Below are 22484 nucleotides of genomic sequence, written 5' to 3' on the forward strand. Positions count from 1 at the left end.
ACATGGCCGCTACTTGTTAGACGCTGACGTCACTAAGTGCGACGGCCCAAGATGGCGGCGCTCATGAGGAGCGTGCTTGGCTGCTCTAGGTTGACAATAAGGCTCCCGGTTAGTGTGCAGGTGAAGCGGGATGTGCGTGCTCTGCGGAGGAAACCCGTGCGGGTCATTCCTCCAGAAAGCCACCGTGATGAGCGCGAGAAGAGAGCTAAAGACGTGAAGGAGCCGGCTACCCGAGCATCTGTGCCTGGCAAGCACCGGCATGACCCTGTCACTAGGGACAAGAGCCCCGCGGATATGCAGCATGGTACTGCCGAGAAGCATCAGACATACGAGCTCAAGTATGACCGGGCCACCGCGGGGGATAGGAGACTCAGGTACCAGCGAGGTCCGCCTCAATGTAAAGCCTGCCTATAGCAACCAATAAGATTTCTGCTCTCATTTCTCTTATGCAGACAGGGAAATCGGAGCAGGGGCCTGATTGGCTGACATGAGTACCTTCTGCCTTGGCACTAGTCTTTATACAGCCACTGACTAGAACAGAGCCATACTTCCCATTACGGTTGCCACCTTTCCCAACAAAAAAAATACAGACAAGTTAACCACTTCAGCCCCGCTAGGTGAAACCCCCTTCATGACCAGGCCACTTTTTACACTTCGGCACTACACTCCTTTCACCGTTTATCGCTCGGTCATGCAACTTACCACCCAAATGAATTTTACCTCCTTTTCTTCTCACTAATAGAGCTTTCATTTGGTGGTATTTTATTGCTGCTGACATTTTTACTTTTTTTGTTATTAATCAAAATGTAACGATTTTTTTGCAAAAAAATGACATTTTTCACTTTCAGCTGTGAAATTTTGCAAAAAAAACGACATCCATATATAAATTTTTCGCTAAATTTATAGTTCTACATGTCTTTGATAAAAAAAAATGTTTGGGCAAAAAAAAAAATGGTTTGGGTAAAAGTTATAGCATTTACAAACTATGGTACAAAAATGTGAATTTCCGCTTTTTGAAGCAGCTCTGACTTTCTGAGCACCTATCATGTTTCCTGAGGTTCTACAATGCCCAGACAGTAGAAAAACCCCACAAATGACCCCATTTTGGAAAGTAGACACCCTAAGGTATTCGCTGATGGGCATAGTGAGTTCATAGAACTTTTTATTTTTTGTCACAAGTTAGCGGAAAATGATGATTTTTTTTTATTTTTTATTTTTTTCTTACAAAGTCTCATATTCCACTAACTTGCGACAAAAAATAAAAAATTCTAGGAACTCACCATGCCCCTCACAGAATACCTTGGGGTGTCTTCTTTCCAAAATGGGGTCACTTGTGGCGTAGTTATACTGCCCTGGCAATTTAGGGGCCCAAATGTGTGAGAAGAACTTTGCAATCAAAATGTGTAAGAAATGACCGGTGAAATCCGAAAGGTGCACTTTGGAATATGCGCCCCTTTGCCCACCTTGGCAGCAAAAAAGTGTCACACATGTGGTATCGCCGTACTCAGGAGAAGTTGGGGAATGTGTTTTGGGGTGTCATTTTACATATACCCATGCTGGGTGAGAGAAATATCTTGGCAAAAGATAACTTTTCCCATTTTTTTATACAAAGTTGGCATTTGACCAAGATATTTTTCTCACCCAGCATGGGTATATGTAAAATGACACCCCAAAACACATTCCCCAACTTCTCCTGAGTACGGCGATACCAGATGTGTCACACTTTTTTGCTGCCAAGGTGGGCAAAGGGGCACATATTCCAAAGTGCACCTTTCGGATTTTGCAGGGCATTTTTTACACATTTTGATTGCAAGGTACTTCTCACACATTTGGGCCCCTAAATTGCCAGGGCAGTATAACTACGCCACAAGTGACCCCATTTTGGAAAGAAGACACCCTAAGGTATTCCGTGAGGGGCATGGCGAGTTCCTAGAATTTTTTATTTTTTGTCACAAGTTAGCGGAAAATGATGATTTTATTTTTTTTTCTCTTTTTTCCTTACAAAGTCTCATATTCCACTAACTTGCGACAAAAAAAAAAAAATTCTAGGAACTCACCATGCCCCTCACAGAACACCTTGGGGTGTCTTCTTTCCAAAATGGGGTCACTTGTGGGGTAGTTATACTGCCCTGGCAATTTAGGGGCCCATATGTGTGAGAAGTACTTTGCAATCAAAATGTGTAAAAAATGGCCTGCAAAATCCGAAAGGTGCACTTTGGAATATGTGCCCCTTTGCCCACCTTGGCAGCAAAAAAGTGTGACACATCTGGTATCGCCGTACTCAGGAGAAGTTGGGGAATGTGTTTTGGGGTGCCATTTTACATATACCCATGCTGGGTGAGAGAAATATCTTGGCAAAAGATAACTTTTCCCATTTTTTTTTTATACAAAGTTGGCATTTGACCAAGATATTTATCTCACCCAGCATGGGTATATGTAAAATGACACCCCAAAACACATTCCCCAACTTCTTCTGAGTACGGCGATACCAGATGTCACACTTTTTTGCAGCCTAGATGCGCAAAGGGGCCCAAATTCCTTTTAGGAGGGCATTTTTAGACATTTGGATCCCAGACTTCTTCTCACGCTTTAGGGCCCCTAAAAAGCCAGGGCAGTATAAATACCCCACATGTGACCCCACTTTGGAAAGAAGACACCCAAGGTATCCAATGAGGGGCCTGGCAAGTTCATAGAATTTTTTTTTTTTTTCGCATAAGTTAGCGGAAATTGATTTTTTTTTTTTTTTTTTTTTTTCTCACAAAGTCTCACTTTCCGCTAACTTAGGACAAAAATTTCAATCTTTCATGGACTCAATATGCCCCTCAGCAAATACCTTGGGGTGTCTTCTTTCCAAAATGGGGTCAGTTGTGGGGTGTTTGTACTGCCCTGGCATTTGAGGGTCTCCGCAATCATTACATGTATGGCCAGCATTAGGAGTTTCTGCTATTCTCCTTATATTGAGATTTTTTTTTCCGTTCAGCCTCTGGGCTGAAAGAAAAAAATGAACGGCACAGATTTCTTCATTCGCATCGATCAATGTGGATGAAAAAATCTCTGCCAAAAAAAAAAAATGGAGGGGAAAGGCGTCTGCCAGGACATAGGAGCTCCGCCCTACATCCATACCCACTTAGCTCGTATGCCCTGGCAAACCAGATTTCTCCATTCGCATCAATCGATGTGGATGAATAAATCATTGCCGGGATTTTTTATATGTATATATATATATATATATATATATATATATATATATATATATATATATATATATATATATATATATATATATATATACAAAGTGCTTGCCAAAGCATAGGAACGCCGCCTCCTCCTCAGCTCGTATGCCTCGGCAAACGTATCTGTCACTGCAGAGGAGAAAATCCCGTCTTGCAGCGCCGCATACACCGACTTGCGTGTAATCTGACAGCAGCGCAATGCTTCTGTCAGAATGCACATCGGTGCTGCAGCTGGTCGATCGGTTGGTCCACCTGGAAGGTAAAAAGACAAAAAAAAAAAAAAAAAAAACCAGGCCACAACGCAATAATTTTATTAACTTTGGAACAGAACATGTAACTTTAACTTTTGGAACTAAACATTAACCTGTTTGCTTACCTGTTTTTTTTTTTTTTTTTTTTTTTTTACCTTTATAGAACAAACCTCTCCTTCCCCATGGGTCAATGTGCAAAGCGCAAATCGCCCAAAGATGTGGCGAAGTGCGTTATGCACTTTGTCCCATGTGAAAGGAGACGTTTGCAGCAGCTGTGAGTGAATGGGCCCTAATAGCCCTGTGTGCCTATCCTGGTGAGATGTGATCCCTATGCTAGGTGTACCTGTGTGTGGTACTTTCGGAAACACTCCCCTAAGCATAGGGCAGGGTGGTCGGGACAGTCAGGACAGAAATAGCGGGTGTCACGCCTTATTCCACTCCTGCTACAGACACGACATTTTTTTCGGGGTGGCGGTCGGTTTGAGGTACCAGCAACGACACTGGGGAAGTGTCGCTCGTGTAGACGGCTAACTACACTGGTGGATGGGGCCACGGAACCTCCTGGATACAGGAGGTTCGCGATGATCTCTTCCTGAAATTTGAGGAAGGATCCAGTTCTCCCAGCCTTACTGTAGAGAACAAAACTATTGTACAGAGCCAATTGAATTAAATATACAGACACCTTCTTATACCAGCGTCTGGTGCGTCGGGAAACTAAATACGGAGCCAACATCTGGTCATTGAAGTCGACCCCTCCCATGTGGAGGTTATAGTCGTGGACTGAGAGGGGCTTTTCAATGACACGGGTTGCTCGCTCAATTTGTATTGTCGTGTCTGCGTGAATGGAGGAGAGCATGTAAACGTCACGCTTGTCTCTCCATTTCACCGCGAGCAGTTCTTCGTTACACAGTGCGGCCCTCTGCCCCCTTGCAAGACGGGTGCTAACGAGCCGTTGGGGGAACCACAGGCGCCAATCCGTTCTAGAAACAAATGCCTAAAGAGTGCCACACTTGTGTAGAAATTGTCCACATAAAGATGGTACACCTTGCCGAATAAGGGTGACACCAAGTCCCAAACTGTCTTCCCACTGCTCCCCAGGTAGTCAGGGCAACCGACCGGCTCCAGGGTCTGATCTTTTCCCTCATAGACCCGAAATTTGTGGGTATAGCCCGTGGCCCTTTCACAGAGCTTATACAATTTGACCCCATACCGGGCGCGCTTGCTTGGGATGTATTGTTTGAAGCCAAGGCGCCCGGTAAAATGTATTAGGGACTCGTCTATGCAGATGTTTTGCTCAGGGGTATACAAATCTGCAAATTTCTGGTTGAAATGGTCTATGAGGGGCCGAATTTTGTGGAGCCGGTCAAAAGCAGGGTGGCCCCTGGGACGGGAGGCGGTGTTGTCGCTAAAGTGCAGGAAACGCAGGATGGCCTCAAATCGTGTCCTGGACATAGCAGCAGAGAACATGGGCATGTGATGAATCGGGTTCGTGGACCAATATGACCTCAATTCATGCTTTTTTGTCAGGCCCATGTTGAGGAGGAGGCCCAGAAAAGTTTTAAATTCGGAAACTTGGACTGGTTTCCACCGGAAAGGCTGGGCATAAAAGCTTTCCGGGTTAGCGGTGATAAATTGTGTGGCATACCTGTTTGTCTCTGCCACGACTAAGTCTAAAAGCTCCGCAGTCAAGAACAGCTCAAAAAATCCCAGGGCCGAATCGATCTGAGCTGTCTCAACCCGAACTCCAGACTGGGCGGTGAAAGGGAAAACTACGGGTGCGGCTGAAGTTGGGGACTGCCAATCAGGGTTTGCCAGCACCTCTGGGATTCTAGGGGCTCTACGGGCACGTCTTTGCGGTGGCTGCGACGGGGTCACTACTGCACGTGCCACCGTACCAGCTTCAACTGCCCTTCTGGTGCTCGCTACTTCACCAGGTTGTACGGCAGTGCTGGTACTAGGTCCAGGAAGGGCTGGGCTGCTGGTGTATGCCTCACCACGTAATCCGACAGCACCAGCCCCACTCTGCTGCTCTTGAAGCGGATCCTGCGCAACCTGCGGTCTAGCGACACGGGGCCGGGTACGCCTGGTGGTATCAGGGACCTCAGCCTCCTCGTCCGAACTTTGGGTCAGAGAGCCACTGCTTTCTACAGGTTCGTATTCTGACCCGCTGGATTCATCAGATGAGGGTTCCCACTCCTCATCCGACTGGGTCAGAAGCCTGTAGGCCTCTTCAGAAGAATACCCCCTGTTAGACATGTGGGCAACTAAATTTCGGGGTATTCCCTGAGACTACCCAAGAAAAAAAAAAGCAAGCCTGTCTTACAAATGGGAGGCTAGCGAAGTACCGGAGGCTGCTGCGGTTGATAAAAAATATCAAAACTGATTTTTTTATCGCCGCAGTGCGTGTAAAGTGAATGTGCAGTGATCAAAAAAAAATAATTTTTTTGTCACTGCGGTGGGGCGGGCGTGGGCAAACGCACGTGTGGGCGACCGATCAGGCCTGATCGGGCAAACACTGCGTTTTGGGTGGAGGGCGAACTAAAGTGACACTAGTACTATTATAGATCTGACCGTGATCAGTTTTGATCACTTTCAGATACTATAAAAGTACAAATGCTGATTAGCGATACGCTAATCAGCGAATAACGGACTGCGGTGCGGTGGGCTGGGCGCTAACTGATCGCTAACTACCTAACCAAGGGACCTAAACTATACCTAAAACCTAACGGTCAATAACAGTGAAAAAAAAAAGTGACAGTTTGCACTGATCACTTTTTTCCTTTCACTAGTGATTGACAGGGGGGGGATAAAAGGGGTGATCAAAGGGTTAATTGGGGTGATCTGGGGGCTAAATGTGGTGTGGTGGGTACTCACAGTAATGATGTGCTCCTCTGCTGGAACCAACCGACCAAAAGAAGGAGCAGAGGAGCACAGCAGCCATATAACCCCATCATATTTACTAATATGTGGGGTTATATGGCTGCTGATTGGTTTTTTTAAAAATCAGCAGCCTGCCAGCCAATGATCGTGGCCGGCAGGCTGCTGACGAAATACTGTGCTGCGAAATGCCGGCCCGCGATGCGCATGCGCGGGCCGGCTGTGACGTAATCTCGCGTCTCGCGAGAGGACGCGCCGATGCGTCCAGGAGGAACTAATCAACCACCTCCCGGACGCATCGGTGCGTACAGCGGTCGGGAGGTGGTTAAGCCACACCTCAAAGGGAGTGTGGTTGTTGGGGCACGGCTTAACATGGGGTGTTAAGTCACTGTCATACTGTGGCTCCCAATAATATTAGTGCCCCCCAGCATTAATACTGCCCCCATTAGTGCCCCTCCAATAATAGTAATGCCACCCATTAGTGCACCCCAGAGTTAATGACCCCATTAGTGTGCCCCAGAATTAATAATGCCCCCGTTGGTGCTCCCCCACTAATGATAACGCGCCCCCGTTGGTGCTCCCCCACTAATGATAACGCGCCCCCGTTGGTGCTCCCCCACTAATGATAACGCGCCCCCGTTGGTGCTCCCCCACTAATGATAACGCGCCCCCGTTGGTGCTCCCCCACTAATGATAACGCGCCCCCGTTGGTGCTCCCCCACTAATGATAACGCGCCCCCGTTGGTGCTCCCCCACTAATGATAACGCGCCCCCGTTGGTGCTCCCCCACTAATGATAACGCGCCCCCGTTGGTGCTCCCCCACTAATGATAACGCACCCAGTAAGAATAACGTCCCAATTAGTACCCCCATTAGTGCCCCATCATTCTGCAAACAAAAACGCAACACTGGCTGCTGACTGGAAGCTCGGGACAGGGTCTACGCTCCAGCATGATGACTTCTCACACGTCCTGTCCTCCAGTCAGCAGCGAGTGTTCCCCACAGCACAAGCAAATGGAGGAGGTGAGTTTTTTAAAAAATTTTTACACAATTGGCGGGGGAGGAAAAGGCTGTACTAATGAGCACTCCACAATGGAAGCACTCACTAGTAACAGGCCTTGTAGAAATATACCGGCAATTAATATTGCTGGTAGAAAAACAATTACCAGCACCAGCAGGGCCACTAAAATACTGCCCGGGTGGCAACCCTACTTCCCATCTTTGGAAAAGCCCGAAGAGGGACAATAGCAGTGGCAATCGTAGTGCACAACCCTTTTAACTCCGCCCAACTTAGGGCTCTTTCACACAAGTGTGTTCCTTATGGGAATCGCGCTTTGTGTGACAGAGACATTGTGCGGTCTGGACTACAGAAGCGCATGGCATTATCATGATTTATAATGCTGTGTGCCTCATACTGACAGCTTTATACTAGTATCTTTTACCCTGGTTTCACACCTAAGCGTTTCGCAAACGCGCGTTTTTATGCGCGATTTTGTCGCGCGTTTTATGCGCGTTTCTTGTAATAGTAAATGCGCGTTTGACGCGCGTTTGGGTGATTGACAGCAGTGTTGTCCAAAGAGTCTATTGCCCAAACGCGCCAAAAAAAGCTCCTGTACTTGTTTGAGCGTCGGGTGTTTTACAGCGCGTTCAAACGCGCTGTAAAACGCGAAAATGTGAACCAGCCCCATAGGGAAGCATTGGTTTTCATGTGTTGCGCGTTTTACAGCGCGTAGGAACGCGCTGTAAAACGCTCAAGTGTGAACTTAGGGTTATAGAATATGGTGCTCGCTACCCTCGGCGTGCACCATGTTCTCATCAGCTGACACAGTGGAGAAGTGCACACGCCGCGTACATTTGAGTTTAGCCATTAATTAGATTCTATGGTGCAGTGGCAGCTTCCAATCGGAGGCCCAGCAGTGAAATTGCGGGGCTCTGATCGGTTACCATGGCAGCCAGGATGGTGGTAAGATCCCTGCCACTGTCTGTGTGTAATACCCCAGAGTGGTATTACTATTCTTACATCCTGCTACTGTCTTTGATTGCTACAAATAATGCCAAATAATGTATTTATTTCCAGGTCCTTTACACTGTGCATTTCTATTATTGTTATGAAACTGTTTTGTACATGTAATATACCTGGTTCACCAGCAGGTGGCGTTGTGTATCTGGCAGAGAGATAGATCCTTAGATAGAATGGAACTTACCATTCCATTCTCCCACTTTGAGCTAAGGTGGGCCAGTCCTGTTTCCTACCAAAAGGGAGGGGTTGCAATTCTAGTTAAGGGCAGTAGTGGAGCTGAGAAAACATGAAAGATGTAGCAGCGTGGGGAAAGTTCCACCTCCTGCAGCAGAAGTCTCAAAAGGGAAATAGTTCATAGAGCACCCTGACTCCTTACAGATCTACAAAGAAAGTGTCACCACGGGTTCAGAAGCCAAAAGCACCCCATTACAGAGATATCAGAACAGTCCTAAAGTCCAGCTACCAGACTAAAGAAGAGTTTAGCACAGCAGAGAGAGTTTTTCCTGCCAGTTTATGCCAAAGCCTGCTGGAACCAAGAGAAAATCTGAATATTGTCTGGATGCAAGTTGATGTAAGTAAAGCTGTTGAACTTTCTAAGGCTACTTTCACACTGGCGGCAGCAGGATCTGGCAGGGAACAGCCTGCCGGATCCGTGCTAACGCTAGCCCACCGTGCCGCTGGAAGTCCGCTTCGGCCCTATTCAGTATAATGGGGACAGGCCGGAGGTCCGGCCGCAGCACAGCAAACATGCCAAGAGGCAGCTGGACAAAAACTACAGCATGTCCGCCGGAACAGCCTGCCGGACCCTGCTGCCGACAGTGTGAAAGTAGCCTAAGAGTCTGGACTCGACTTACTCTCCACCATTACTCATCCCCTTTATTGCTTCAGAGCCTAACCCTGGGGAGCGATGGTATCCGTGACACAAACAGAGACTGTTAAGGGCCACAGCACTCTGCATTCCTAGATACCTGGGACATTATTGGCCCTGGGGTGTGGCACATGCACAGGGCAGCAGGGACAGTGTAAAATCCTATTCACCGTAATAGATCTCTATTACAGTAGATAGCACAAGGGTTCCAGCCCCATAAGGGGGCTAATAGTTATTGAATAAAACGTAAAAAAAATGTTTTTTTTTTTTTTAAATGACCCCCTTTCCCAATTTTACATATAAAAATATAGAAAGAAAAAAAACTATTAAAATATTTAAAAAACATCTCTTATGCCGTAACAGGAAAAAAAAAACATGTGATTCGCCATTTTTACTCACCTTGTCCCCCCGCCCTCCCCGCAAAATAAAAATAGTATAGGACTGTTCTATTATGGGCTGGACATTCCTTCAAATGCGGAATCCACACAGCTTTTTTGGTGTTTATTTTTCTTTTGTGTGGTATCAAAATTTGTGGACCTGCTGTTCATTCGTAGCCACAGTGTACTCTGACAGGGATCGTGAAATGTCCTGTCATTGCTTCAGTCTTTGTTTCTTTTGTTATCACAAAGTCCCATCATCCGATTAATCTGATTTTGATGTCTTGAATACAGCAAAGTAGTTACGATTGCAAAGTCCAAAAAATTTCGTGAGCGCCATGGACAGGTTTTGCTGGAAGGACAGAGGCTGCTGGCGGACGCTCTAGACGCTGGTGCCGTCCTGCAAACGCTCTTCTTCAGCAGAGTTGAGCAGCTAAAGACGCTGCCCGTGGAGAAACTTAAAAAGGCAAACCTAATCAAAGTGAAATTTGAAGATATTAAGATGTGGTCGGATGTAGTCACGCCACAAGGACTAATGGGTGAGTCAGCATGGGATGGAAGCCTGTTAACCTCGGAGGAGTGTGGCAACATTTTACTCTATACTATTGTAATTGTATTGTTTGTATATTGTCATCTTGCATTGTATGAGATGGTTTATCCCATAGAGCAGGGATGCCCAACCTTTACCCCTCCAGCTGTTGCAAAACTACAACTACTAGCATGCTGTAAGCTATGCTGGGAGTTGTAGTTTTGCAACAGCTGGAGGGCCGCAGGTTGAAAATCCCTGCTATAGATGATTATTGGGGACATGGGTCTACTGTAATCCATGTGCACTGTGGCTGAGCCAGACATTTAGCATGTACACTGGAAAATACCCTGGTATATACTGTTTGTCAAGCATGTATCCATAGGACTCCACTTACCTGATGGAGACCGACTGAGTGTCCTGCATCATATACCCTTTTGTCTAGCTGTATGGGAAAGAGCATTGCACTACAGTAAAAAATGCAGATTGTGCTGTATGTATTTATTATTTTTGTTAAATAATGTATATGGCTTATACAGTTGCACAGTGATTCCTCCACCACAAGGCTTGGTCTTGTAATGTCACTGCAGGCACCAAATGACACTTGACTTCCTCCATAGGAATTTTTGGGAGACCTGATCATGTGAAGATGAAGTTTCCTGATGTCCAGGTCCAGAACAGTTTACCACTATCTCTCATCTGTGACAACATCCGTGATCCTGGAAACCTGGGCACCATTTTGAGATGTGCAGCTGGAGCTGGCTGCAGTAAAGTCTTGCTCACAAAAGGTTTGTATGGACCTGAGCGTGTCTGATCACTGCTGCGTACTAGGGGACTCTGGGGCCATTGATGCATCCGTTTTTCCTATTTTTATATATTTTCACATTTTGTTAATATTTAGATTAGATCCAAATTGTCACTTACCTTGGAGATTTGTCACTCTGCTAAGAAGTTTATTAATGCTACTAGCAGTGTATAGCCAGATACAAGAGGTTGTGAAATAGGGGTTAGGCTAGTATCTGAATGATGGTATGAAGAAATGTAAAGGGCATTTGTCAGCAGATTTGTACCTCTGAAACTGGTTGACCTGTTGTATGTTGCCAGCTGAAGGCATCTGTGTTGGTCTTGGTCCCATGTTCATATGTGTCCACATTGCTGACGTTTTTAAATATATGCAAATAAACCTGTAGGAGCAACTGGCGTGTTGCCATTTCACCTAGAGGCTCTGCTCTCTCTGCAACTGCTGCGCCCTCTCCACTTTGAATGACAGGACCAGGCAGTGTAAATGCCATCATGTCTGCCTGCCCCTATCAAAGTACAGAGGGCGCGGCAGTTGCAGAGAGAGCAGAGCCTCTAGGTAAGGGTAACGCCCCCATTGCTCCTAGAGGCTCATTTGCATACATTAAACCATCATTTTTCTCAGTTTCATAGGTACAAATCTGCTGACAGATGGTCCTTTTTAAAGGGTTTTTTCAAGATCTGTATTTGGGCTCTGAATTAAAAAAATAACAAATGTTGCATTTGTTGCCCCTCATGTTGACCTGACATCACGTCAGTTGGCTGCAGCAGACAGTTGCTGGCTGCAGTCGTCACACTTCAACTGAAGTGATGTGATGTTACCACTTGAGCCCATATGCAGAGACTATGAAATCTTGGCGGCAACGTCTGAATCGGGCTACTTTTACACTTGCGTTAGGTGCGGATCCTTCTGGTATCTGCACAGACGGATCCGCACCTATAATGCAAACGCTGGTATCCTTTCAGAACGGATCTGTTTGCATTATTTTTTTAAAAAAAGTCTAAGTCAAAACTGATCTGTCCTGACTTACATTGAAAGTCAATGGGGGACGGGTCCGTTTTCAATTGCACCATATTGTGTCAGTGAAAACAGATCCGTCCGTATTGACTTACATTGTAAGTCAGGACGGATCCGTTTGGCTCCGCATCGCCAGGCGGACACCAAAATGCTGCAAGCAGCGTTTTGGTGTCCGCATCCAGAGTGGAATGGGCCGCTTGTGAGAGCCCTGAAACGGATCACCAGTGTGAAAGTAGCCTCAGACAGTAATCTGGACGCTAAATTCCAGCCAGTAATTGGTGTGCAATTCTATTTGTGACCGGAGGAATTAAGAACCTGCCTGTCTCAAGGGCCACAGAAAGCCAAGGATTCAGCAATCAGTGGTGTAGACTCCTTGCGTCACATTTATTGATGTGGCTGTACCAATAATTTGTCTAAACTGGCACAAATTGCCTAGGGGGAGATTTATCTAAGGCTACTTTCACACTAGCGTATGATCGGATCCGTTCTGAACGGATCCGATCATAATAATGCAGACGGAGGCTCCGTTCAGAACGGATCCGTCTGCATTATTTTTAGCATATAACAGCTAAGTGTGAAAATAGCCTCGTACGGATCCGTCCAGACTTTCAATGTAAAGTCAATGGGGGACGGATCCGCCTGAAGATTGAGCCATATTGTGGCATCTTCAAACGGATCCGTCCCCATTGACTTACATTGTAAGTCTGGGCGGATCCGCGCGGCCAGGCGGACACCCGAACGCTGCAAGCAGCGTTCAGCTGTCCGCCTGTCCGTGCGGAGGCGAGCGGAGCGGAGGCTGAACGCCGCCAGACTGATGCAGTCTGAGCGGATCCGCTCCATTCAGACTGCATCAGGGCTGGACGGCTGCGTTCGGGTCCGCTCGTGAGCTCCTTCAAACGGAGCTCACGAGCGGACCGACGAACGCTAGTGTGAAAGTAGCCTAAACTGGTGTAAAGGCAAACTGGATTCCACCTTTCATTTTCCAAAGGAGCCCTGAAAAAATGAAAGGTGAAATCTGATTGGTTGTTGTGGGCAACTAAGCCAGTTTTTCTGTACACCAGTTTAGATAAATCTCCCCCTACAGTTTCTATACTTTCTTCCTACGTGCTCGACATTGTGTGCGGCCCAAGAGGCTTCACAATTCTGGCTCAAAACTCCCAGTAAGCCAACCAATAGTCAGTGAAAAGTGTCTATCCCTACACCACGTTTCTCCTCCAGACTGGTACAGGTCTAGACAGATGATTCATCATCTTAAGTAAATCTGGGCCAATGTGCTCCAAAATTCTGGCACAAAGTAAGCCCCCTAATAAATGGTATACATTATACATTTAGACTAGACAGTTTAAAGTCCTCAACCACTGTGATGATTCTGGTGCATATTTAGACTGCCTAGAACTCCAGCTGTTGCGAAACTGTGACTCCCAGTATCCTCCACTTGTATGGGAGGATGGTGGACAGTTGTGAATGCTGGGAGTTGCAGTTTCACAATAGGGATCGACCGATTATCAGTTTTACCAATATTATCGGCCGATATTCAGGATTTTCAAAGTTATTGGTATCAGCATCTATTTTGCCGATAACAAATCGGGAACAAGGATCGTGCTGCTGACCGCTCTCCGTGTTTCCTCAGCAGCACAGGAGAGAAGGAAGCAGTGTCTCCATCCCCCTGTGCCGCTGCTGTCACTGCCACCAATGAGAGGAGAAGAGGAAGGGAGGGGCTGTGGCCACTGCGCCACCAATGATGTTAACTCACTCACTCATTCATTCATTCAAAATCAACAGGAGGCAGGAGCTGGCTACAGGATCATATAGCCGCACCCGACCTCTATGACAAGTAGCTGCGATCCGCGGCAGTTAACCCCTGCCACACCTAAGGGGTTAACTGCCACGGATCGCAGCTACAGCTCATAGAGGTTGGGAGCGGCTATATGATTCTGCAGCCTGTATATGAATTAACGGACGAGTTATCTTCATTGGTCGCACAGTGCTCCCCACCCACCCCAGTATTAAAGACATTGGTGGTGCAGTGCGCCGCCCCCCAGTATTAATCATTGGTGGTAGTGGCCACAGGGTCCCCTCTCCCCTCCTCCTCATTGGTGGTGCAGTGGCAGCTTCTGATCGGAGCCCCAGCAGTGTAATCCTGGGGCTCTGATCAGTTACCATGGCAGCGAGGACGCTACTGGAGCCCTGGCTGCCATGGTAATCTCCCTGCTGCTGTGTGCACTATGCACATGGCAGCAGGGAGAGTGTGAGGTCCTATTCACCCTGATAGAGCTCTATCAGGGTGAATAGGACAAGGGATGTAGCCTGTAAGGGGGCTAATAGAAGTAAAAAAAATAAAACAAACACCAAAATATTAAGTATAAATGAAAAAGAAAGATTTACAAAAAAAAGCTAAACGTTGACAAATAAACATGTTAATTTTCAGCAGATTTGTATAGGAATTTTTTTTTTCAAAAATGAAAGTTCACAGATTATCGGTATCTGCTCTAAAAAAATAATATCGGTCAATCCCTATTTCACAAGACCTGAAGTGTTTAAGGTTGCTGACCCCAGGTCTAGTCTAACTTTACACGGTCTAAAAACTGTACAGTCTTAGTAAATCTGAAACCAGACCTCTGAGGGTTTTGAATCTGGAATCCAACAGATCCAGAACACTTGCTCCATGCTCTTGATTGGTTATAACTGTAGCTATTGGCTAACCTGTCCTTAGCTGAGTTACTGGGAACTAATTTCTGTATCTTTTCTAGGGTGTGTGGATGCTTGGGAACCTAAAGTCATCAGAGCAGGCATGGGAGCCCATTTTCGCTTGCCAATAATCACCAGCTTGGACTGGGACACTGTCTCTAACTATCTCACAGAAGACACCAGAGTGTTTCTGGCGGATCACTTCTGGCAGAACATCCCCACTGAGGCCACGTGTTCTTCTAATAAAGCTATTGATTATGGCTGGATTTCTACTGATCCCAGGAGGCTACATAAAATACAAGACTCTGACTATTACTCATCCAGTGATGAAGAAGATGGCGAGGATAACAAAGTACAAGAGATTCCTAACATTCCTATTCAAGGATATTCTCAACCATGGGCCAGGGGCCCCAGTGCACTTGTGGTTGGGGGAGAGACACATGGACTGAGTTTGGAGTCATTACTATTGGCTGAAAAATCAAGTGGCAGGAGACTGTTCATTCCTGTTGTACCAGGCATTGACAGCTTGAATTCGGCTATGGCAGCTAGCATCCTCTTGTTTGAAGGCCGAAGGCAGCTGAAGCCAAGTTCATAACCAAAGAAACCTTTTTCTTGTAGATACATGAAGCTAGTGGGAATGCAAGAGCTGTGGGCCTGTATAGAGTTACGCACTGCTTCCATTTATGCTTTATAACATGTTCATTCTACCATCTTGTTAACATGTTCCTTACACTGTGTGTCATGCATAAATAAAAAATGTGTAGCTTTTATGGCTGGAGCACTAGACCTCATGTCCCAGCTCCTGTACATTTGCGGCTTCTGTATGGCTTGGCACTGTGTAGTGACACACTTAGCTATATAGGTAACTTGATCATAGTGCATATCCTATGGTCTGCAAGCAGGAGAAACTGAGAATATTTTTTTACAGAACGCACATACGGAATGCACACTGAGTAATTTCCGTTTTTTTTGCTGACCCATTGAAATGAATGGTTCTGTATACGGTCCGCAAAAAACCCCAGAACGGACATGGAAAGAAAATACGCTTGTGTGCGTAAGCCCTTAGGCCAGACACATGAGCAAGTTCAATGCGAGGAACTTGCAGCGTCTGTCAGTGTGAGGTCCTGTTTTGACCTCCACTACTCTGACAGGATTGCACAGCATTATAATTAGGGATGAGCGAATCTGCTTCGGATGAAACCATTTCCTGAATTCTGGTTCGGTTCCAAGGTACCATTTTGGAACCGAACCAGAGTTCGGGAAATGTTTTTTTTTTTTTTTAGTTTTTTTTTTTTTTACAGTAGAAATCAAATTCTGAAGTTATTATGCAAAGATTTGAGTGACTTCGCAAAGTAATATCTTTGGTCATCAGAGCCAATACAGTCTAATACTGTACGGAGTGCTCGCTTCATACAGTATTGAAAAGTTTTATTCGAATTGACTTCCCTAACTATAATGATTTAGAGTCCTGGAATTTTTTTTATTTTTTTTTATTATTTTTTTTAGTTCATTATGCGGGGCCACAAAAAAAAAAACGGAACCTATTCGGAAATGCATTCGTATGTCTTCCGTATCCGTTCCGTTTTTGTGGAACCATCTATGTAATTGCTGTATACTGTATATGGCCTATGGAAAAATGAAACGGAAACAAAAAACGGACTGCAAAACACTGAAAAAGCCATACGGTCGTGTGCCCTAAGGGCTCATGCACACAAACTTTTTTTCTGTCCATGTCCATTCTGTTTCTTTTGTGGACCGTATGTGGAACCATTCATTTCAATGGGTCCGCAAAAAAAAAAAAACGGAAGGTACTCCATGTGTATTCCGTTTCTGTATGTTCGTATTTGTGTTCTGCAAAAAAAAAAAAATAGAACATGTCCAGATTACGGACAAGGATAGGGCTGTTCTATTAGGGGCCAGCTGTTCCATTCTGCAAAATACGGAATGCACACGGACTTACTTTTTGAGGATCCTTTTTTTGCGGACCACAAAATGCATACGGTCGTGTGCATGAGCCCTAATGCTGTGAGATCCTGTCAGTGGAGTAGGGGGTCAGAACGGGACCTTTCGCTGTGAGCTCCTTGCATTAAACTCGCTCTAATTTGAGATTTAAATGAATATTGTACATGTTCTACTGATTGATTTATTTATTTTCTCCCACAAAAATACACTGCTCAAAAAAAATAAAGGGAACACTTAAGGCTACTTTCACACTTGCAGCAGGACGGATCCGACAGGCTGTTCACCATGTCGGATCCGTCCTGCGGCTATTTCGCCGGACCGCCGCTCCGTTCCCATTGACTATAATGGGGACGGGGGCGGAGCTCCGGCGCAGCACGGCAGTGCACGGAGAATGCCCGCCGGACTAAAATTACTGCATGTCAGGCTTTTTAGTCCGGCGGCTTTCTCCGTGCACCGCCGGAGCTCCGCCCCCATCCCCATTATAGTCAATGGGGACGGAGCGGCGGTCCGCAGGCACGGCATAATAGCCGCAGGACGGATCCAACATGGTGAACAGCCTGTCGGATCCGTCCTGCCGCAAGTGTGAAAGTAGCCTTAATAACACAATGTAAGGCTACTTTCACACTGCCGTTTCAGGGTCTGCCTGTGAGATCCGTTTCAAGACTCTCGCAAGCGGCCCCAAACGGATCAGTTTAGCCCCAATGCATTCTGAATGGATGCGGATCTATTCAGAATGCATCAGTTTGGCTCCGTTCCGCCTCCATTCCGCTCTGGAGGCGGACACGTTTTGGTGTCTGCCTGGCGGTGCAGAGCCATACGGAACCGCCCTGACTTACAATGTAAGTCAATGGGGACGGATCCATCTACATTGACACAATATTGGTGCAATTGTAAACGGATCCGTCCCCCATTTACTTTCAATGTAAAGTCAGGACGGATCCGTTTGACTTACACTTAGACCTCTTTCACACGAGCATGTCCGGATAAGGTCCGCATGCGTTGCGGCAAACCCGCGTGAGTAGGTACGCAATTGCAGTCAGTTTTGACTGCGATTGCGTTCTGTTGTTCAGTTTTTATCGCGCGGGTGCAATGCGTTTTGCACGTGCGTGATAAAAAAACTGAATGTGGTACTTGTTCGCGCAGCCGGCATCTCTTCTGTCTTGTTCTGTGAGGAATAGGACCTTTGATGACGTCACTACGCTCATCACATGGTCATTCACATGATCCATCACCATGGTGATGGATCATGTGATGAGTGTAGTGATGTCATCAAAGGTCCTTTTCCTCACAGGAGACAGAAGAGATGCCGACTCAGCGAACAAGTGGATTAAGGTGAGTTAAATTTATTTATTTTATTTTTAACCCCTCCAGCGCTATTGTACTAAGCATTCTGTATTTAGAATGCTATTTTCCCTTATAACCATGTTATAAGGGGAAACAATAATGATCGGGTCCCCATCCCGATTGTCTCCTAGCAACCATGCGTGAAAATTGCACCGCATCCGCACTTGCTTGCGATTTTCATGCAACCCCATTCATTTCTATGTGGCCTACGTTACGTGAAAAAAGCACAGAAGAGCATGCTGCGATTTTCACGCAACGCACAAGTGATGCGTGAAAATCACCGCTCATCTGCACAGCCCCATAGAAATGAATGGGTCAGGATTCAGTGCGGGTGCAATGTGTTCACCTCACGCATTGCACCCGCGCGGAAATCTCGCCCGTGTGAAAGAAGCCTTAGACTTTTTTTTTGACTAAGTGTATGCAGACGGATCCGTACTGAAAGGATACCATTGTTTTCATTTATAGGTGCGGATCTGTCTGTGCAGATACCAGACGGATGCGCACCTAACGCAGGTGTGAAAGTAGCCTAAGGCCTCATGTACACAGCCGTTGTTTTGGTCCGCACCTGAGTTTTGGCAGCTAGGATGCGGTCCCATTCACTTCAACGGGGCCGCAAAAGATGCAAATAGCGCTCTGCGTGCTGTGCGCATCCATTGCTCCGTTCCGAGGTCTGCTTAAAAAAATATAACTTGTCTGTTTTGCAGACAAGAACAGGCAGTTATATCAATGGCTGTCCATGCCGTTCCGCAAATTGTGGAATACACATGGACGCCATCCGTGTTTTGCGGATCCGTGATTTGCGGACTGCAAAACACTGGTCGTGTGCATGAGGCCTAACTCAAAGTCACACACTTCTGTGAAATCTCAACCTGTCCTGTTCTGAAGGATTTCTCCTGCTGTTGTGCAAACTGAACAGACAACAGGTAGAAATAATAGGCAATTAGCAAGACAACCCCCTATAAAGGAGTGGTTCTGACCACAGACCATTTCTCTGTTCTTATGCTTTTTGGCTGTTGTTTTGGTCACTTTTGCATTTTGTCATTGCTCTCACCCCTAGAGGTAGCATGAGGCGGTGTCTATAACCCACAGAAGTTTCTCAGGTCGTGCATCTTATCCAGGATGGCACATCAATGTGAACTGTGGCAAGGTTAGGCTACTTTCACACGTGTTAGGTGCGGGTCCGTCTGGTATGTGCACAGATGGATCCGCACCTATAATGCAAATGCTGGTATCCGTTCAGAACGGATCATTTTAAATTATTCTTAAAAAAAAAAAAGTCTAAGTCAAAACGGATCCATCCTGACTTGCATTGAAAGTCAATGGGGGACGGATCTGTTTTCAATTGCACAATATTGTGTCAATGTAAACGGATCCGTCCCCATTGACATACATTGTAAGTCAGGATGAATCCGTTTGGCTCTGCATCGCCAGGTGGCCGCCAAAGCACTGCAAGCAGCGTTTTGGTGTCCGCATCTAGAGCAGAACGGAGCCAAACTGATGCATTCTGAACGGATCCTTATCCATTCAGAATGCATTGGGCTGAACTGATCCGTTTGTGAGATCCCTGAAACGGATCTCACAAACGGAATTCGAAACGCCAGTGTGAAAGTTAGCTGTGTTTGTCAGCACAGTCTCCAGAGCGTGGAGCAGATACCTGAAGACAGGCCAGTACAGCAGGAGACGTGGAGGGGGCCATAGAAGGGCAACATCCCAACAGCAGGACTGCTACCTCCTCCTTTGTGCCAGGAGGAGCAGTGCCAGAGCCCTGCAAAATGACCTCCAGCAGGCGACTAATATCAATGTGTCTGTTCAAACTGTCAGAAACAGACTCCATGAAGGCCCAACAGCCACAAGTCAGTGTTGTGCTTACAGCCCAACACCGTGCAGGGTGATTGGCATTTGTCAGAGAACACCAAGATTGGCAGATTCAGCATAGGCAACCCTATGATCTTCATGGATGAGAGCAGGTGCGCACTAAGCACATGTGACAGAGTCTGGAGACGCAGTGGAGAACGTTCTGCTGCCTGCAACATCCTCCAGCATGACTGGTTTGGCAGTGGGTCGGTAATGGTGTGGGGAGGCATTTCTTTGGAGGGCTGCACAGTCCTTCATGTTGCTAGCCAGAGGTACCCTGACTGCTATTGGGTACCGGGATGAGACACTCTGACCCATTGTGAGACCAGGTGCAGTGGGCCCTGGGTTCCTGCTGATGCATGACAATGCTAGGCCTCCTGTGGCTGAAGTGTGTCAGCAGTTCCTGCATGATGAAGGCATTGATGCTAGGGCCTGGCCTGCCTGTTCCCCAGACCTGAATCCAATCAAGCACATCCGGGACATTATGTCTCGTTCATCGACCAACACAACGTTGCACCACAGCCTGTCCAGGAGTTGACTGATGCTTTAATCCAGGTCTGGGAGGAGATCCCTCGGGAGAACATCTGCCGCCTCATCAGGAGCATGCCCAGGCGTTGTAGGGAGGTCATACAGGCATGTGGAGGCCACACACACTACTGAGCCTCATTTCCTTGTCTTGAGGCATTTCCACTGACGTTGGATCAGCTTGAAATTTGATTTTCCACTTGGATTTTGAGTATAATTCCAAATCCAGACCTCCATGGAATAACAATTTTTTGTACGAATTTTATCTTTTTTTTTGTCAGTACTATGCTATTAAAAGTACAAAATATTGTCTTTCTGTGGCATTAATGCTGAAGAGAGTAAAGTTCTTTACTGCACAGGGAAGGGTTTATCTGCAAAGTTATCCTTATTAGGGGACCTTCACAATAGCATTTGGAATCTGGTAGCCTGATCCTGCGGAGGAAGAGGCGACCGCCTTGTCCCTATTGGCTAAAATGGGATTTGGCTGCTTTTCCGGTATAAATGACGGGTTTCAGACAGACAAAAAACGTTGCCTGCAATGGTTCTGGGTCTAGTAGACATTTGTGTCAAATCAGCATGATGCAAACCCGTCCTTAGGCTACATTCACAAAAATGTCAATAAAAAACAATTTATAAACTAATTTTTTTAAATGACTTTTTTTCACTGGGTCCTTTCTGAGAAAGGCGTGTCAAAAATGGACAACACATCCATTCGTTATACACTGGCTGTAAAAAAAAAACCTGACATTTGAATAACCCCATAAACTACTGTTGTTCCTAAAAAAAAAAAAAAAAAAAAAAAAAAAATCATCTGCCACACATCAGTTTTTTACTGTCCTGTGAATGTAGCCTTAGGCCCCTTTCACATGGGCGAGATTTCCGCGCGGGTGCAATGCATGAGGTGAATGCATTGCACCCGCACTGAATCAGGACCCATGTTCACATGAGCGGTGATTTTCACGCATCACTTGTGCGTTGCATGAAAATCGCAGCAAGCTCTATTTTGTGCGTTTTTTCACGCAACGCAGGCCCCATAAAAGTGAATGGGGCTGCGTGAAAATTGAAAGCATCCACAAGCAAGTGCTGATGTGGTGCGATTTTCACACACGGTTGCTAGGAGACGATCGGGATGGAGACCCAATCATTATTATTTTACCTTATAACATGGTTATAAGGGAAAATAATAGCATTCTTAATACAGAATGCATAGTACAATAGCGCTGGAGGGGTTAAAAAATAAATACATTTTAACTCACTTCATCCACTTGAGGGCTGAGCGAACAAGTGGATGAGGCGAGTTAAATAATATTTTTTTTTAACCCCTCCATCTCTATTTTACTAAGCATTCTGTATTAAGAATGCTATTATTTTCTCTTATAACCATGTTAGTAAGGGAAAATAATTACCTCTACACAACACCGATCCCAAACCTGAACTTCAGTGAAGAAGTTCGGGTCTGGGTACCACATTCAGTTTTTTATCACGCGCGCGCAAAATGCATTGCACCCGCGCGATAAAAACGGAACGCAATCGCAGTCAAAACTGACTTAAATTGCGTACCTACTCGCACGGGTTTGCCGCAATGCACCCGGGACACATCCTGAGCCAAAACGTGACGCACGTGTGAAAGAGGCCTTAGAATAATAGGTGGAGGACTGCTTTAAGCCTCTTGCAGATGAGCGTGTCCGGAATTATGTCCTGAAGCATTGCAGATGTGTTCAGAGAAAACTGCGCAATTTTGCAAAAAGCCATTCAGTTTTGTTTGCGATCATGTTCAGTTGTCCAGTTTTTATCGTGCGGGTGCAATGCGATTTACTGTGTTTTGCATGCGGGTGATAAAAAACGGAATGTTTACAAACAACATCTCTTAGCAACCATCCGTAAAAATCGCATCCACACTTGCTTGCGGATGCGATTTTCACGCAGCCCCATTCACTTCTATTGGGCCAGCTTTGCGTGAAAAAATCGCAGAATATAGAACATGCTGCGATTTTGCTGCAACGCAAAAGTGATGCGTGAAAACCACCACTCATGTACACAGATCCATTTAAATGAATGGGTCTGGATTCCATGCGGGCGCAATGTGTTCGCATCACGCATTGCACCCGTGCGGAATTCTCACTCGCGTGAACGGAGCCTTAGGC

At 46.1% G+C, this 22484-nt stretch overlaps 1 protein-coding gene across 1 annotated transcript; it reads left to right on the plus strand.

Annotated features, from left to right (window-relative positions):
• The first annotated feature begins 48 nt into the window (after positions 1-48).
• On the plus strand, positions 49-15661 carry MRM3 (mitochondrial rRNA methyltransferase 3). The gene is made up of 4 exons (XM_044286759.1): positions 49-374; positions 9920-10164; positions 10772-10939; positions 14718-15661. Exons 1-4 carry the CDS (start codon positions 52-54, stop codon positions 15248-15250), a joined length of 1269 nt encoding a protein of 422 aa, XP_044142694.1. The 5' UTR covers positions 49-51; the 3' UTR covers positions 15251-15661.
• Positions 15662-22484: the final 6823 nt, after the last annotated feature.

This window comes from Bufo gargarizans, chromosome 3 (assembly GCF_014858855.1).
Source record: "Bufo gargarizans isolate SCDJY-AF-19 chromosome 3, ASM1485885v1, whole genome shotgun sequence".
Classification (NCBI taxonomy): Eukaryota; Metazoa; Chordata; class Amphibia; order Anura; family Bufonidae; genus Bufo; species Bufo gargarizans.

Bases quoted from the DNA above. Each gene is read 5' to 3' on its own strand.
- MRM3 (XM_044286759.1), top strand. From the start codon at position 52: ATGGCGGCGCTCATGAGGAGCGTGCTTGGCTGCTCTAGGTTGACAATA. The intron at 10,165-10,771 runs GTGAGTCAGCAT...CTTCCTCCATAG, and splicing joins CACGCCACAAGGACTAATGG to GAATTTTTGGGAGACCTGAT. The intron at 10,940-14,717 runs GTTTGTATGGAC...TATCTTTTCTAG, and splicing joins TAAAGTCTTGCTCACAAAAG to GGTGTGTGGATGCTTGGGAA.